The 18,033-nt window shown below is 41.6% G+C and overlaps 1 protein-coding gene across 3 annotated transcripts in view; it reads left to right on the top strand.

The window, feature by feature from the left end:
• The first annotated feature begins 226 nt into the window (after window positions 1–226).
• The window catches only part of IFFO2 (intermediate filament family orphan 2), a 50,674-nt gene continuing 32,867 nt past the window's right edge, over window positions 227–18,033 (top strand). The window contains exon 1 of one of the 3 annotated variants that reach the window (XM_039509473.1): window positions 227–1,165. In XM_039509473.1, coding sequence (XP_039365407.1) covers window positions 561–1,165 — 605 coding nt within the window. In that variant the 5' untranslated portion in view covers window positions 227–560. The remainder of the gene's footprint in view (window positions 1,166–18,033) is intronic. The other 2 variants (XM_039509472.1, XM_039509471.1) reach the window with 2 other exon arrangements.

Raw genomic sequence — 18,033 nt, 5'->3', positions numbered from 1 at the left:
AAAAGGCACGGGGAGGGGAGGAGCCATGACGGGTGGGCGGGGCTACAACTCTAGGGGCGGGGCCGTTTCGGAAACGATGGCGTGGGCCGGGGTGCGCGGCGGCTCTGGGTGGGCGGGGCCAGTTGGGCGTTGCGTACTTGGCGGAGGGCGGGGCTACGGCGGAAAGGGGGCGGGGCCGGGCCTGCAGCCCGTCGCCGGGAGGGGAGGGGGCGTGTCTCGCGCGGGTGCCGCTGCCGAGTCCCGCCCCGCGTCGCCGGCCTCAGTCAGTCAGTCAGTCAGTCAGGGGCCGGGCAGCGGCGCTGGATGCGGCAGTGGCGGCTGGCGCAGGAGCGAGCAGCCGAGGCCGGGCGCCCCCCTCGCTCGGAGGCAGCCGGACTGCGGGAGGGAACCGACCCTGGGCGGGTTTTTACCTCAGACACAGCTCCCCTCCCCCCCCGTCTAACCGCCACTTCCGGTTGAATCCCCCCCGCGAGCCGGGTCCATACCCGCCCCCCGCTGCTGACCGGCTCCCAGCCCCCGGCTCCCCCCCGCCGCTGCGAGGCCGCCCGGCCGGGAGCAGGATGATGAACTCGCTCCTCTTCGGGGAGATGGCGCGAGCCTTCTCCGCCGGCCCGGCCCCCGGCGCCTTGGGCCCCGGCAGCCCCGCGGCGGCGGCGGCGGCGGCCTCCCCGCCGGTGACCACGGCGCTGCGGAACGACCTGGGCTCCAACATCCACCTGCTGAAGGGGCTGAACGTGCGGTTCCGCTGCTTCCTGGCCAAGGTGCACGAGCTGGAGCGCCGCAACCGGCTGCTGGAGAAGCAGCTGCAGGCGCAGCAGAGCGAGCGCGACCGCCGCTTCCGCTACAAGACCTTCTCCCGGGACCAGGCCGTGCAGACGGACGCGGGGCCCCCGGCTGCCGGCCCGGGCGCCCTGCCGCCGGGCCCCGCTGCTGCCGCCGCCGCCCCCCCGCCGCAGCACTACGGCCGCCTGCCTGGCACCATCTGGAGCTACACCCAGGTGCGCCGCACCGGCGGCGGCGGCCTGGAGACCCTGCAGGGGCCCGGCGTCTCCTGGGTCCACCCGGACGGCGTCGGGGTGCAGATCGACACCATCACCCCCGAGATCCGGGCCCTCTACAACGTGCTGGCCAAAGTCAAGCGGGAGAGGGACGAGTACAAGAGAAAGTGAGTCGGGGGGCGAGGCCTGAGAGGAGCATTGGAGGGAGGAGATGAAGCCGGGAAATGTCTGGCTCCCCCCTGTCCAACTCGCTTGTGTTTTTTGCATGGGGGAGCTGATGGAAGGAGAAGGTTTGGGGACTCTCCGGGCAGCCGTCCCAGGGTGAGGAAGGGGTAGCCAGGCTGAGGCATCTGAGACCCATGCGGGAACGTGGCTTCCCTTCCCCCAGACTTCCTGTCTATGGAGAGGCGGCCGATGGATTTGGAAAACTCGGGGGATCCTCCTCGAGAGAATCTGTCCCTCCCACCAACCTGGTTGACCCTCCTGGGGGAGAGAGGGAGGTGGGTGATATTCGGAAAACCTGGAGGCCCTTTGCAGGTTGAGGGCCCACTTTCAAGCATTCTGTACATTCCTGTCTCAAAAGGATCATTGCAAGCTTAACAGATTTTTTTTTAAACCGTCCTTGGAGAGGGAAGCGATCTACTATTAATGTTTGTTTACAGAATTAGCCCTAAATTTAGCTTGGGAGATGAGAACAGGTTAATCATTTTCACAGTCAATTTCACTTTCTGGCTCTTGTGAATGAGCTCAGTGCTGCAATACTTGGGTTGCAAACACTGCAGGGAAAGGTTTGCATCCAAACAAAAGCTGTTTCATTTAAATGTTTTAAAAAAAACCACCAGACACATACAGCTTGAAAAATGTACGTTCATCTTAAATTTTTGTTAAGCCATGGGAGATCTTTATGCAAAATTAAACCTGTCTAAATACACTAGACATACAGAGACAAGTCTACGTGCGCTGAGGGTGGGAGGCCAGTAAAAGCTGGGATCCTGGAGACAGATTTCTATATGCCGTGAGTGCCCAGGGAATCCTGGAAGAGAGACCTGGGCAACAGCTGCTAAATTCTGTTGCCTTTTTGGTTTAAATGGGGTCTGTCTCTGGCAGTTTGATTTTGTAGGAGGGCAAATTCAGACAACCCTTTTGTGAAACAGCCAGGGTCTGGGCCATGTGGCATACAGCACATTCTGATTGCAATGCTCTGCATGGATGAGAACATTGTGTTCCTTATAAGCTGTTAGTTTGTCACATTTATGGTTATGTACTTGCGAATTACTTGTCTAAAAAACACCTTTACATTTGGAAGGTGAATGACACAGTAAAATCACTTGTAGATGTGTGATAGATGCAATCTTTCTTTGACTACTTTTAAAAATACCCTTCCACTCCTGATATTTCCTTGTATCTAGCTGTGTGAACCATGAAAATAAGTTAATCTGGGAAATCATAGTTCCAACTGGTTTCTATTAAGTGGCTTTCAGTAGTATGACTACTGTGGGGTGGGAACTCCAATGTGATGCTGAAAAGTAGTTGATGGCTTTTATTCCAGGGACATCTCTCATTTGGCAAAGCAACTTTTTTTTTTCCCTTAAGGGCTCATATCTGAGTAACCCAGTCTTATCTATTTGATTCTCAACTCCCAATAAATCGTACCAGTTATACTGGTTATGTGATGTGGATGTCTGTACACTATGAAACTACCCTCCTGTTTGATAACATTTTTAAACTGGGCCTGGTAATAGGCTTTTAGAAATGCCAATGGAAGCTTAGTGCTGTGACAAGAGTTGATGTCAAAATTTGATTTGATTAAAGGGAAGTTGGGCTGTATTTTTTGTCTGCAGTAGTTGTCACATTATGCCATGGGCTTGTTTTGTTTTCATTCTCTGTACTAAGAAGCTGGATGGTGACACTTGGGAGAATATATATTCAGCCGCATTTCATTTAAGAAAGTTATCCCTAGGGTGTAGGTTGTCATCAGTGTCTAGTGCTACTTTCCTTTTTTTAAATAGAATCATAGAATATCAGGGTTGAAAGGGACCTCAGGAGGTATCTAGTCCAACCCCCTGATCTAGTCCAACCCTCTGGATGAACGGTGATTTCTTCCGGAGGAAAAGGCTAAGGTATAGTCTGCGCATATTTTTGCACTGCTTTAACTTTGTGTTTAGAAATTGATGAAGTTAAAGTGTGGATGTAGTTATACTTGTATAAAAGTGCTTATACCAATATAGCTGCTTGTGATCTAATCACCTTTATACCAGCATAACTGCATCCACACTAGCGGGTCTTACTGCTTTAACTAGATCTGTTTTTAAACTGAGGAAGTCAAAGCAGTACAAAAATTGTGTAGATAAGAGCTAACTGTGTACGATTGTGTTAACATCCTGTGTCCCCTTGGAAAGGCTTTTTTTGTAACATGTCAGAATGAAAAGCTTAAAAAGGCAACAATCTGGCTGAAAGTAAAATAAAATATCAAACTTGCATTTTTAATGTTTTGTTCAAAATGTGTATGTCCATTACTAAGTAACTGATTATTACAATTCTTGTTTGGCTTTCCAGCCCCCCCCGCCCCCCCATCCTTGTCTGTTTATGCCCTGCACTAGTCAGACTTAGATTTTATGTGACCTGCTCTTTGGTGGTGGTTGCCTTTTTCTTGTGAGACATCAAGCCAATTTTGTGTGATTTAGAAAATATTTATACTGTTTACTCTTTCACTCAGCTCTAGCAGTAATAATAGATTTCAGTTTTACTTTTCCATGCACTACCACAGTATGGAAATGCTTGCATTGCAAACACCATAGGGACTTCTTACTTCCCAAACTATCTTTTTTTTTTTTAAATTAAAACACTTAGAATCATAGACGTGTAGTACAGGAGGGGACCTCAAGAGGTCATTTGGTCTAGTCTTCTGCACTCAGGGCAGGACTATTTTTAATAAAAGGTTGGCTGCCCAGATGGGTTAGAATCTTGTCCCCTCAGATTAAGAGCCTGATGCTCTGCCTGCTGAGCTAGCTGTCGTTGCCAACACTTCTGTTGTGTGGTTTTTCTTTTTAGTTTTGTGTTTTTGGTGTGTAAAATCACATTTTGGTTTTAAAGTGCCTGATAGTGCCCCCTGATGACTGAATTACTCCTAGCACAGTGGTCTCCAAATAAAGAAGCCAGTGATTTTTGTTTCTATCACTTTTGGAAAAAACATAGTCAGCAAAGAGTTAAACATGTGCATAAGTCTCTGTGCCTCTAGATCTTGCTCTGCAAAGATGTAAGAGGAATCTGACTAGCTTGCTTACTGTTAACTTGGAAAACAGACCTGTGTGCAATACTTTTTCTCTTTTGAAAGGCTACTATCTTGAGGTGGCAAGATGGAGAATCATTACATGGGTGCTCTAAACTACTGTTAGCAAACTTCAGTTTCCTTGGAGGAAGAGAACTAATATTATAGTTACCAGATGTGTTACCGTGCTCTTAGATGCTTTCCTCTTAGGTCAAGATGGTAGATATCTTGAAAAGGGGTGTCTTGCACCAATGGCAATGGTTGATTCTAAGCTTTTTTAAGGGATCTGTTGTCTTACGGGCTGTAAGATACTGCTTTCCTATGCAGAATGTGATTCTGAAAGTAGGATTCAGTGTGTTAATACATTTTTATCCAAAGCAGTATATTTATGCTCTGCTGGGTGTGACCATCTAATCAGTCTGGGCACAATTGTCAAACACTTCTTACTTTGCAGAAGAACTGAATAGGTGGTGAATATGAATTCTGAGATTCAGAAATAAATTCACCTGCAGTTTCTTATAGCATATTTGCCTTTCCCGTAGGGAGTACTTTGGACAATCTCTTTTGAAGTGACTTACTATTCATGTTGTTGGTAAGATATTTAAATTTTGGTCTATGCTCTTTTTAACTTGGAGCGCTAATAATGCACTGGCGGATTTGTGATTAACATGCTAATATTCCAGGAGCGAGCTTAACCATAAGAACATCAGAATGGTCATACATGGTCAGACCAATGGTCCCTCTGGTCCCGTATCCTGTCTTCCAACAGTGGCCAACGTCAGATGCTTTAAAAGAAATTAACAGAACAGGGTAATCATTGAGTGATTCATCCCCTGTTGTCCACTCCCAGCATCTGAAAGCATGGAGTTGTCACTGACCATCTTGGCTAATAGCCATTGATGGACATATCTTCCATGAGTTAATCTAATTCTTTTTTGAATCTTGTTATAGTTTTGGACTTCTTAGCATCCCCCTGGCAATGATTCCACAGGTTGACTGTGTGTTGTGTGAAGAAGTACTTCTTTATGTTTGTTTTTAAACCTGCTGCCTGTTCATTTCACTGGGTGACTCCTGCTTCTTGAGTTCTGTGAAGGGGTAAATAACACTTCCCAGTTCACTTTCTCTACACCATTCATGATTTTGTAGTCCTCTACCATATCCTCCCATGTTCTAAGATGAACAATCCCAGTCTTTTTAATTCCTCCTCAGATGGAAGCTGTTCCATACCCCTAATAATTTTAGTTACCCTTCTCTGCATCTTTTCCAGTTCTAATATATCTTGTTTGAGATGGGGTGACCAGAATTTCACCCGGTATTCAAGGTGTGAGCATACCAGAGATTTTATATAGTAACATTATATTTGCAGTCTTATCTGTCCCTTTCCTAGCAGTTCCTAACATTGTTACCTTTTTGACTGTCGCTGCACATTGAGTGGATGTTTTCAGAGAACTATCCACGATGATTCCAAAAACTTTTTTGAGTGGTAATAGCTCATTTAGACCCTATCATTTTGTAAATATAGCTGGGATTATGGTTTCCAGTGTGCATTACTTCACGCTTATCAAAGTTCTGCCATCTTGTTGCCCAGTCACCTTGCTTCTGAAAATTCTCAAGGAGATATTGTGAAGGAACAATAAGTTTGTAAAGCATATTTGCTGGTGATCTTCCTTTTTTTAACTACAAAACAAGTAAAATTAATCCTACTGATAACAAATACTTTTTTACAATTGCTACTTTGAAATGTGCATCAGCCCTTAAGTATACATCTTATAGGAAAACACACTGATACCAAGATGAGTGACAGATGACTACATTACTGAGTTGTGCAAATACCATTGCTAGTAGTCATGTTGTGTTTGTTTTTGTTATGCAATGGTTATACAGTCTCCGTACCAAGCAACCAATTCACATAAGGCTTCTGAGTTTTGGTGACAAAAATATTGTCCCCTGTTGAAATAGTTGACTATTTGCAATAAGCTCCATGACTGGATTGCAAGGTGTTGCTAGCACAATTTCCTCTTGAATGTCAATGTCTTGTAGTTCATGTGTAGCCTGTTTAATGCTAATAGGAAAAAAAATCATGTTCAAAATATATTTTTTTAAATTTAAACTTCCTTCTGCACAAATATGAAAATCATGCCATAGTCACAAGCTGAAAAACACAGCAGTCAGATTGAGAGCAGCTTTTGGTAAAGAGGAGGTAAAACTGTCTTAAAAAATCTGTAGGTCATCAAAGATTCTTTATCCGATGAGGCTCCACAAGCAATTTTTGAAATTACAAATGGCTTCCCTCTAAAAACAGACTACATAATTCCCCACGCCTTTTTTCCACCCACGAAAGTCTAGATTTTCTTGGAAGTGCAGCAGCAGCTTATTGTGATAGAACATTGAAACATATATAACCTTTAGCTAATATTTTATGGTCAGTAGAATGTTGAGATTTGTTTTAAAATAACAAATGTGAGTAAAATCTGGAGCAGAAATGAGCAAAAGTTCCCATGAGGAATCAGCTGACTAAGAAATAGGCTGTGTAGAACTAATTATTTTTCCCTGCTACTATTTTATTCAAGGATACATGAAAACAGCCACTTCACTAAACCTTTTTCTGTTTATCACTCTGAATTATTAATTTCTGGATAATCAATAAAAGTAGCTTCTAGATTCCAGATCTGCTCAGAAGTCCTTTGGTCAGTTTTTGACATCTGATAACAACACTTTAACTCCTTTTCTGTTGCTATTTGAAAGACCTATATGCAAGCAGGAGAAACTAGCCCTAGGGTAACTTAGATTGACTGTATACAAAGTATCACTTTTCCAGTCTTTCATTAGGTGTTATCTTAAATGTTACTTCTCAACATTAGAAATAAAACTGTTCATGCATGTGTCCTTTATCATAGGAAGAAAAACTTAGGAGACACGAGAAGAAAAAAATCAACATTTTCTTTGAGAGACAGTGGATCTATAGGTGTTATATAAATGTGATTTTAAAGAATATATCTGTATTGGATCAATACAGCGATTTTGCATATGTATAACCATTTGCCTGGTTACACAAAGGATGATCAGCAGGTTTAATTGCAGTGATAAGATTGCTGTAGAGCTGCAAGGGAGCTCTGGCTGCGCTGATCAGCATAGCTTGTTATAAGAAGAATCCTGTTTCAGAAGAATGGTTAATGATGCAAAACTGTAAACAATGTTGTCATAGTTTAGTCTAGTTATTGTGTTACATAATTGCCGCCTTAGTATGTTAACACTCTAGGATTCTTGTTAGGTTTTAGAAAGTGAAGTAGTATAGCTGGGATCTAATCAATGCGATTCAAAGAGATGAGCTTAACCACATACCCACGCATTGAAATGTATTCTCCCGGACTGTAGGAGAACTTCTTTCTTGACTATTTGAAGAGGCAGTGTTATAAATCAAGGCTAAACATAGGAGGGTGACATCCCAGTTTATGAAATATACCAAAATGTACTCTGCACAGAATTTGGTTTCTAATATGGTATAAAAGGCAAAAATGCACACGTTGAGATTTGTTTTTTTTTATTTTGAACTAGGTAACAGTTCAGCTTCTCACCTTCTTAAGCTCTGAGGTGGGGGTGTGGGTGTGTGTGGGTAGATCTCCCATTAAGATCTGGGTGCATTGCTGTGTATTGTGACTGTCCAAATATTCCTGTATGTGGCTAACAAGTCTGCTGAGTTTGTGAAAACCCTCCTGCAGTCATTCTATATTCTTCTGTTCGAATAGCTTGGGACCACTGGTATTAGACCTTAAAGGGGAGCCAACTTATGATTGCATTATATGCGATTTTGCATTATGGCGGGGTGTGTTATTGCAAGGTTTGACTGTACTTGTTTTTCCTCAGGATGGTCTTTTCATTTTGAAGATTAATAATCTCTTGTTCTTCAACTGGACTTTATCTCAAATTTGCTGCAGCTGGACAAATTTTTCCATTGTCAAAGGCAAAGTATGTCAGAACAAACCTAGATCTGTGGGTTGTTTTGTTTTGTTTTTAACTTAATAAAATCATGCTTAGGACAAACTCTGTAGGAATGTCTAAGTAAACTTTAACTTAAAAATCAATGGTAATATGATGCAAATATTTTTTATTGGGTCTCCATGTATTATAACATGGCTTCTGAGGTGAACAGAAGAATTTCTTTAAGGTACTAGATTTTTCTCCCCTCCATGTTTGTTTCTTACAGCGCTAGTAATGCTTTCTACCTGTAAATTAATGTTCTTCCTTCTAATTTGTAATTCCAGTATATTTCTGCTCTCCTTTATACAGTTTAAAAGGGCCAGTTGGCTTTTCAGTAAAAGTGCTTAGTAGAGATTTTATTACCAGTGGGACAAACCAAATTCAGGTACACCTCTACCTCACTATAACGCTGTCCTCGGGAACCAAAAAATCTTACTGCGTTATAGGTGAAACCGCGTTATGTCGAACTTGCTTTGATCCTCCAGAGTGCGCAGCCCCCCCGCCCCCCGGAGCGCTGCTTTACCGTGTTATATCAGCATTCGTGTTATATCGAGTCGTGTTATATCGGGGTAGAGGTGTACTTCTTACCCACCCTTGTTGAAGGAAAATTCTGAAGTAAATGCTCATGCTTCTGAAACTGAATGTTAGTGTTAAAGGAATTCTAGTTGTTAGCAGCAAGGGATAATTTCTGCTTGAGGAAGGGAGAAAATTATCTGATTAATGCTAAAAACAATAGCTGTGCTATAGACTACATTAATGATTATTACTAGAAATTAGAGAAGCAGGTTTTTTTTGGTTCCATAACTCTTTTCAGCCTTTTTTCATTTGTGGACCCCTAAACAAATTTAAATGGACCCTCAAGAGTCTGTGGGTTGAAACACTCAGACTACAAAAGTCAGTGGTTAAGAAATGTATTTCTCTGAATTGTGCTACTGTGCTATCCTTAATGTTGATGTTGTATCATAGTCCTGTGTTTGATTAATGTGATTATTTTTTTTGGAAAAATCTGTATCAAATCTTTCAGATTCTGGATTCTAATACAAGTAGAAATTAGAGTAATTGGCCAAGGAGTGAGGGTGCTCATGCTTTTGGGAAGAAGGCAAGGTACTGTTCCCCTTCAGTTCTTCCTTATTTATATTGCAGTAGAGCCACAAAGACCCAGTCGGGGTTGGGTCCCTTGCCCTGAAGAGTTTACTCATGTGTCTTGTTTAAATTTGATTGTCCTCCCTCAAATTTGACCTAGTTTATTACAAGAGTGACAGTAACAATACTATATAGTTACATAGGCGAACAGTGTGAACTCTGAATCACACTACTTAAAATTCCCTATTGCATTACAACTTCTCTATGCCCCTTGAATGTTTGCCCCCTTGAAAAAGTCAGGCTGGGTTTGCAGTTTATTGTCCCCAACTACCCCTTTATCTATTACTATTGGTTCTTTTTAAATTATTGTTTAAATGTAAGCTAGCTTTACAACTCAGATAACTGTCCCTTCTCTGGGGTGTCTATCCCATAAAGGGATAGGAGAGGATAGGGGGTTCCAGAGTTCTCCACTCTTTGTTGCTATTGAGTAGGTCCCTGCAGCTGTCAGGTACAAAAAAGAAAAGTAAATTGATGAATTATGGAGATATGCTTGGCCACTATGGTCTGGGGTTATGGAGGTGCTCTCTGGAGTCCTTGTTATATCATGGGGTAGTTCTGCCTCTGGGAGATGAAAGGGGTACCTCTCTCCAACACAGCTGGCTGTGTGAGGTGTGGCAGCTGGGGTATTGTTCCATAGAAGGGGTTCATCTTCCCTCACCATGATGCCCCCCTCTGAGGAAGTGGACAAAAAGTTCTAGCTGGGCTCTGCACTGGTGCCTGGCTTCCCTGTTAATGAGGTGCTTTGAGCTTTTCGGAGCTGTGCTTTCCCTGTCACCCCATGAGGCTAGGGCAGGGGTGGACTTCTGGGGCTCTGGAATATTCCGGTTAGGGTGGTTGAGGGAGACTTCCATGCCTTTCAAAAGATGGCTACATCCATGGAAAATACTGCCGTACTTGCCCTCTAATTTATAGCTTTTAATACACCTCTTCAATATTTTGTGAGTCCATATGAAAGTAAGCTCAGGTCTTCCAAAGGCTGAAAAAACAGATTCTGAAGTACACTTGATAGAGCAAAAAGAAGCTCTTTTAAAAATCTTAAATCCAAATTGTCTCTGAAGACTTGCAATTTATAAGTCAAGCAAAAACAAAACCTAGGAACAAGCTATTTCTAGCTAGTCATTATGTGTAATCATAGGTTTAAATTGCTGTATAGTAATGCATTTCAAGTGCTTGGCTCTCTGTAGCTAAGGAAAGAATGGGACTGGTGCAGAGCTCAGCAGCTGCTTTTTTGTGGTTCAGATTTTTGTGGTGATACTCTGCAGGATTTTGCATTGGCTTCCTGTATGCATATATATATATATATATAAATAAAAATTTTTTTGTCCTGTTGACTGCTTGCTGAAATCTTCTCAGGGTTCTGTTTTAAAGCTTTTGTGTGTGTGTATTTGTGTGTCTAGACAACACTAAATTCAAAGGGGTGGAGAAACCAATTTTTTCTATTAATACAATAATTGGAGATGTTTATTACCCATTGGGTTAAAATCTAAATTGTGTGTGCTAAAATTGGGGCCATTAACTGAAGCCATTTTGCAGCTTGGAATTCCATTAAAGTGTTCCCCCAGACTTGCCTCCTTTGCTTAGTAAAAGATTATCTAACACTGTTCTGTGAACTTAGTTTGTGGTAACAAACAGATCAGCCAGCTTCAAATGGGATTTGGCTCAGTAAGCAGGGCAAAGAACCAGCATATCCCAAGGCTATGCTTGTAACAGTCGGTTCTCAGACGAACTTGGTTCTTCCCCCAAACAACTGCTCTGATATGAAAGGGAGAAAAGGATCTGTCACTCAGAATCCCCACTCTCACATGCGCTATATATAATATTCTTAAGATTTTAGCATCAATTAAGTCTCATCCTCTTCTGTGTATCTCACAATTTATATAGAAGTCTCTTTATTTGTGACTTGTGAAGTTTAAGGAAAAAAACTCTTCTTTTTAACCTCAGTTTTGACTAGCAGAACAATGTAAGATTATTATTATAATGTATGGTGGCATGTCAGATGAGCACATGACAGTTTCACAATATATCTGAACTCTACTGCCTTGTTTGGGATCCATGGGTGAAAGTGATTGGCTAGTGACCCAGAAATCAGTATTCATGTCCGCTCTGGAGAAGTGCTATAGGAAGGAGTGTGGGGTTTCTTCCCAAAATGAAGGGAGGGATAATGCTTGGGCTGCTTTTCAGGCTGAACTTTATACTGGTTTTCTTGTTGCACCTGGCTCTGTCATCAAATGCCAGTGTCTAGAAATCCGGTGGTTTATCAGATTTTCAGCTTGTTTACGCATGCACATATTCAGATTTTGTGTGCAAGCAGATAGAATCTTCTGGAATGTTGTGTTGGAGGACTAGGTATGCTATTTTCTGCTATGGAGAGTAGTCTCTTCAGAAGCAAGATCCTCCAATTTGTAACTGCAGCAGAGTCCTGTGGCACCTTATAGACTAACAGACGTTTTGGAGCATGAGCTTTTGTGGGTGAATACCCACTTCGTCGGAAGCATGTGCATGTGGGTATTCACCCACGAAAGCTCATGCTCCAAAACGTCTGTTAGTCTATAAGGTGCCACAGGACTCTTTGCTGCTTTTACAGATCCAGACTAACACAGCTACCTCTCTGATATTTGACAATTTGTAACTGTGTGTTTTCACAATCATGACATTAATATGGCATCTGGTTAAAATAATTTTTGATAAAACTACTCTTATATCTGGCTGTAATATTGAAAATGTGTTTAAGTCTCTCTATTTGCCTTGTATGTATTCATTGAGTTGTTGATCCATATACAAAACATTACATCAATCCTGCCCCGGGTCTACTTCTCTAATAAGAACATAAAGAGGCCCGAAAGAATGGTGCTCTGTGCCCATTAATGATGTGTCCTGCTTGTTAGTGACCACAGAACTCCAATCTAGTTGAATTGTTACTGTGTGAAGTTGAATCACAGATGATGCATGTCTTGAGTCTTTTTGTTTGGGCACTTCCACCCCTGCATAATTCATAACCATGTGACTGACAATGACTGGACACAGGACTCTAAATCTGAAACATCCTGCTGGAGTTCACGTATCCAACGCACACCAGCGATTACTGCTTGGAAAAGGGTTCAAATTAACACAGTCTAGTGAAGGAAAAATTAGTTGCATCTGTTAGGATGGATGTTTCTATTTAAAGTTTTATGAACTAGAGCTTGAAAATAAGCATTTGGGTTTGAATCAAACTTCTGGTTAGATTGATGAAACCCAGTACTCTTTTGTGGATTAGAGTTCTCTCCAAAAGCAGTCTTTCCAGCCTTGGCTTCTATCATCCTGGAAATTTCCAAGGTATATTGTCTTAATAAAGGGGCCAGATACATGGGATCTAACACAGTTTGCATCATTACTATTCGTAATGTGGTTCCAAATTTAGTTAGTCTTTAATCTGATGGAACGTCAGTGGAGTTGCTTTGGATATGTATTAAAATTATAACTGAAAGTAAAGCTTGGCATTATGGACAGTCTGAAAAATGTAATTTAATTTTCTCTTTGGATGTTACACAGACAAGATAAATAATTTTTGGATCCCCAATTTAAATTTTCTCAGATAGGAGTTCAACGTGCAGAGTTATTGTAAACTATCAAACATAACTTGGGATGCAGCTAGTCCCAGTATTTTGTAAAATGCAAGTTGTATGTTGATGCTTGTTGTATTAGCATAGAACAGTTTTCATTAAGGTTTTTAATGTACATTGTTTATAGTCATAACTGAAGGTTAACACTGTTTCTCACACCTAAAGTATCATTAAACAGAGAAGTTGGATCCAAGACAATTTCATCCCACTCAGGCCTTATGTTAAACTCAAAACAGATGTCTCTCTATTACAAATGGGGCATAATTGTTAAAATAGTCTTTTAAAATATTCAAGATCTCGCGTTTCTTTTCTTTTTAAAAAGAGAGGAAATAATTGTCTCCATAACAGGTGTTAAATCACCTGCTCAATTTTGTTCTCAACTGTAGATGCCAAATCTTGGGAAATCAAATTGTCAGTGCTTAGTATTTTTACTGATTGGCAACGTAGTGCAATTCCAGTGAATCATATCTGTACATGATATTGAGCAGCTGTTGGCATAATTGGTTGGTTTCAAAAACTAACTACTGGCACAAATGCAATCACAAAGAGCTACTCATATACGCAGAACCTCTTAATTTTTTTTATTTGGGTGGAGGGAAAGGAAGTATTGGCCAGTTGACAGTATCCTGGAGGAGTCAGGCAACCTGGGCTTTATTCTTGGCTCTGCTGCATCTGTGTGATAATGGGTAAATCACTTAACTTCTCTGTTTCCTCATTTGTAGAATGGGGATAATACTTAAAAGCACTTCTTATAAAAGAAGGTGAGATTCTTAAATGAAAAGCAGTTAAGTACAAGTATACCTTTACCCCAATATAATGCTGTCCTTGGGAGTCAAAAAATCTTACCGCGTTATAGGTGAAACCGCATTATATCGAACTTGCTTTGATCCTCTGGAGTGCGCAGCCCCCCCCGCCCCGGAGCACTGCTTTACCGTGTTATATCTGAACTTGTGTTATATCGGGCTGCGTTATATCAGGATAGAGGTGTATTATAATACACAGTAAAACATCCTTTCTGCTAATCTGTATTCTTATCCACCGTGCAACAGCTGCTAGTTGTCAGTGACTGTTGAGCTCTTATTAGAGGGGCACAGGTACACTGGAAGTTAAATCCCATTTTCAGGGATGCTGCTTGGGATTTGTCCTTTTAAAGAGGTATGTTTTGTGGCTGAAATAAGCTAGTTGTCTCCCTAATTAGTACTGAAATGTAGCAAACTCCCAATGGTCCTATCTTAATATGCAGATACAAAAATTCTGCTCCATAAGCTCCTCTGCTTCTCTTTCCTCTTTCTTGGTTCTGGATTAGTCTATCCCTTTGTACAGCGTATTGTGGGAAGTTTTTAGTTAATAAATTCCATGTAGTTATTGAAACTTGATACAGCCTCTTCCACCTTTTGTTTTATTTAGTTAACACATACAAGATTATTTCCCTGAGATTCCAAGATCACCACAAGATATTGTAAGGGTAGGCTCCTGCTGCTATAAAATAAGTGCACATGTGCAGAATTAGCTGTATATTGGTGCAACTGCTGTAGAGAGATTCACCTTTTCAGTTCTGGTTTCAAATACAGAAGTTGGCTTTATTTCCAAGAAAAGCATGAAGCATTTATTATGTTACTCTCTCCCCCATTGCCCCAAACTGACTAGCAGCTTTAGCTGATTGGATAGGATGTATTCCCTGTGCCATGCTTCTGTGGCTTTCCTGCTCACTGGACTCTGATTTTGTATGGGTTTTGGACACATGACTCAAAGCATAGGACGCTTGTAACTGTGTGTTATTCTAAAGACAAGGAAGGAAGTGAGGTGATTTTTCTCAGTCACTGTTCTCCTTGTCTGTGCATTAAAACAAAAAGAATCCCAGATTGTAACCCTTGCAGTGTTGTTGCATTTGTCTTCCTTAGGGTTGGAGCTGTAGTTGAACTCAGTTAATATCACACTAATATCTGGGTGTTCTTGATAACTTTAGTAAAAGAAATGCATAATTCTTGCACATGTACTTCACACACTTGTTCCTCTCAACAGATTACATTTATTGATGAGCACTTTTGGCTTTAGTCATTGTGTGCATGGAACAGCATAATGGAGTTAATATAATTTAGGTCAGTGGTTCTCAAACTTTTGTATTGGTGACCCATTTCACATAGCAATCTTCTCTGTGTGAATCCCCCTCCCCTTACAAATTAAAAACACTTTTTAATATATTTAACACCGTTATAAATGCTGGAGGCAAAGCGGGGTTCGGCGTGGAGGCTGACAGCTTGCAACCCCCTATGTAATAACCTCGTGGCCCCCTGAGGGGTCCCGACCCCCAATTTGAGAACCCCAATTTAGGTATTTGGTACTGGAAAAGAGCAGACTGTACAAACATTTTCCAGCGTAAGAGGCTTTTGCAAGCCTAACTGTCTTAAATGTGTTTGTTTCTGGTAGGGGTGACCTGTCCTCTTCATCAGTATGTTTAGTGCAGAGATGTGGAAAACTTGTCTGGAATCTGTGATTTGCAGTATTTTTAGCTGCCATAGAATTAGAGATACTGTATTTGTTAAACTTGCTTTCACCATGTTGGAAACTTGAAAAATCAGCAATGTTTATTTGCAGCTACAATTTCTAGCAACAAGCAAACTGCAGCTCTCCCCACCAGAGAATAGTCAGGACCGCTCATGTAACCTAATGTTGCTAGCTTCTTTAACAGGAAGATCTATCCAGTATTCCAGTTGTGAGACGTTGATTACTTGCTCCTAATTCTGCTGTTGTATCTTCAATTAGTAGATACTGGATGTTGTTTGTAAATGAAGTGTTGTGAGGTTAATCTGGAATTTATAAAATTGCTGCAGAAAAAACAACCACGAGGATAGACATGTTACATTGGGACTGACTTGCATCTGTACAAATATGCTGAAATCCTAAACCTTGATTTGGGGGCTCAGAGACCTAATTTGACTGTCTCTCTCCTTGTATTTCCCAACTGTTTACACTTCAGTAGTCTTATTATGGTTTTAAGTCTCTTCTGCAATCATTGTCTCATCAGCAGCCAAACTTCAGTGCAAAGTACCCTTATTTTCCCAAGAGCTCCTTGCAGCAATCAGGTGGTGAGAAATTGGTAAGATTCAGTGTTGAAATGATCTATTGAGATCGTGATAAATGGAGTGTTTTTAAATGAGTGCTGTAAAAATGCAGGAAATATTAATTAATTGGATATAAACTGGACACTAGGAAGTTTAGACTTGAAATTAGATGGTTTCTAACCATTAGAGGAGTGAAATTCTGGAACAGCCTTCCAAAGGGAGTAGTGGGGGCAAAAGACATATCTGGCTTTAAGACTAAGCTTGATAAGTTTATGGAGGGGATGGTATGATGGAGTAGCCTAATTTTGGCAATTAATTTGGCAACTGATCTTTGATTATCAGCAGATAAGTATGCCTGGTAGTCTGTGATGGGATGTTAGATGGGTTGGGATCTGAGTTACTACAGAGAATTCTTTCCTGGGTGCTGGCTGGTGAGTCTTGCCCACATGCTCAGGGTTTAACTGATCGCCATATTTGGGGTCGGGAAGGAATTTTCCTCCAGGGCAGAGTGGCAGAGGCCCTGGAGGTTTTTCGCCTTCCTCTGCAGCATGGGGCATGGGTCACTTGCTGGAGGATTCTCTGCAGCTTGAGGTCTTCAAACCACAATTTGAGGACTTCAGTAACTCAGACATAGGTTAGGGGTTTGTTACAGGAGTGGGTGGGTGAGATTCCGTGGCCTGCATTGTGCAGGAGGTCAGACTAGATGATCATAATGGTCCCTTCTGACCTTAAAGTCTGAGTCTAATTGCATTTAAAAAATTGCAGAATACCTTTATCATACTAATTTTTTGTTTTGTTTTGCATTTATTATTTCCTTACCTCAACCTGGAAGCCTACCAGCTTTACTGGCTATTCATGAGTCTCCTATATTGTTAGTGACACACAGTTGCAATGAGAGAACTGAGTGATTCCTTAGGATATCTTGAAAAATGATAGATTGGTGAGGAGGTAATTTATCATGTGAAAGAGATTTAGGCCCTTATTGTTCTCCAGGAAGTGTCAGGTTAGTATCCTGCTTTCCTGCGCGGTCTCTATTGCTTATTTCCTTTTCAGATACCTCCGTTGTAGTCCTCCAATTAGATTTCATATTGGAATGGGAACTTTCTCCCAGTGCTATAGAAAAACCACCTCCACAAGGGTCTCCCAGCGCTGCTGCACTATGTACACTGGCACTTTACAGTGCTGAAACTTGCAGCGCTGGGGGTGGGGGGGTTCACACCCCTGAGCGAGAAAGTTGCAGCGCTGTAAAGTGCCAGTGTAGACAAGCCCTTGCTGTTCCTTGCAAAAAATTTTGAGTCCACATGCGGGAATGTTGTCTGTCAATCATTTTTGGTGCATCCATGCCCAAGCACTTTACAACAGTGGTGGTACCAGCTTATTTTGAGATCCTAAAGGAACTCTGCTACACAGCACCTAGCATTGTTGTGAGCAGGGTCTTTTAGATAACTTCAAATGCAGGGCACTCAATTGAGGGAGAGTTAGGGGAACTGAATTATTGAAACTGCACTCTTAACCAAGATGTGGATAAACCTTTATAAGATCCAGCAAAACATCATCATCCCCGGTGGAACAACTAATGCTTTTGTAAAATAGCTGGAGTTGGCATTGATGAGAATGCAAGGTGTTATAAGAGATTGTAACAGAAAGTTTTATAGTGCTTTTCATCGTAGTATAACAGGGCCCGGGTGTCTTGGTATCTCAGTTTGAGTTATTGTCCATCAGAACTCCATACCTCAAGACTAGCTGTCACAGAAACAATGACCTTTAGGATATCTCAGACTTGTGTGTGGGAAATGTTGAATTGGAATCAAATAAGATGTCACTTAGCTTTTGTACATTCTTAAATAAAGGAAGTGAGATAGCAAAGCATATTTAAATATTTAAAAACACAATATTTGTAGTGAAAGCAAAACCCTCTTATTTGGAGGTGAATGGATGATAAAGCACTATCTATCTTAATGGCTGTGAAGACTCTCTTCTCA

The sequence above is a fragment of the Mauremys reevesii genome, linkage group 21, assembly GCF_016161935.1.
Source record: "Mauremys reevesii isolate NIE-2019 linkage group 21, ASM1616193v1, whole genome shotgun sequence".
NCBI classification, from domain to species: domain Eukaryota; kingdom Metazoa; phylum Chordata; order Testudines; family Geoemydidae; genus Mauremys; species Mauremys reevesii.
The sequence above is the reverse complement of the archived record's forward strand: the minus strand, read 5'-3'. Positions and strand labels throughout refer to the sequence as shown.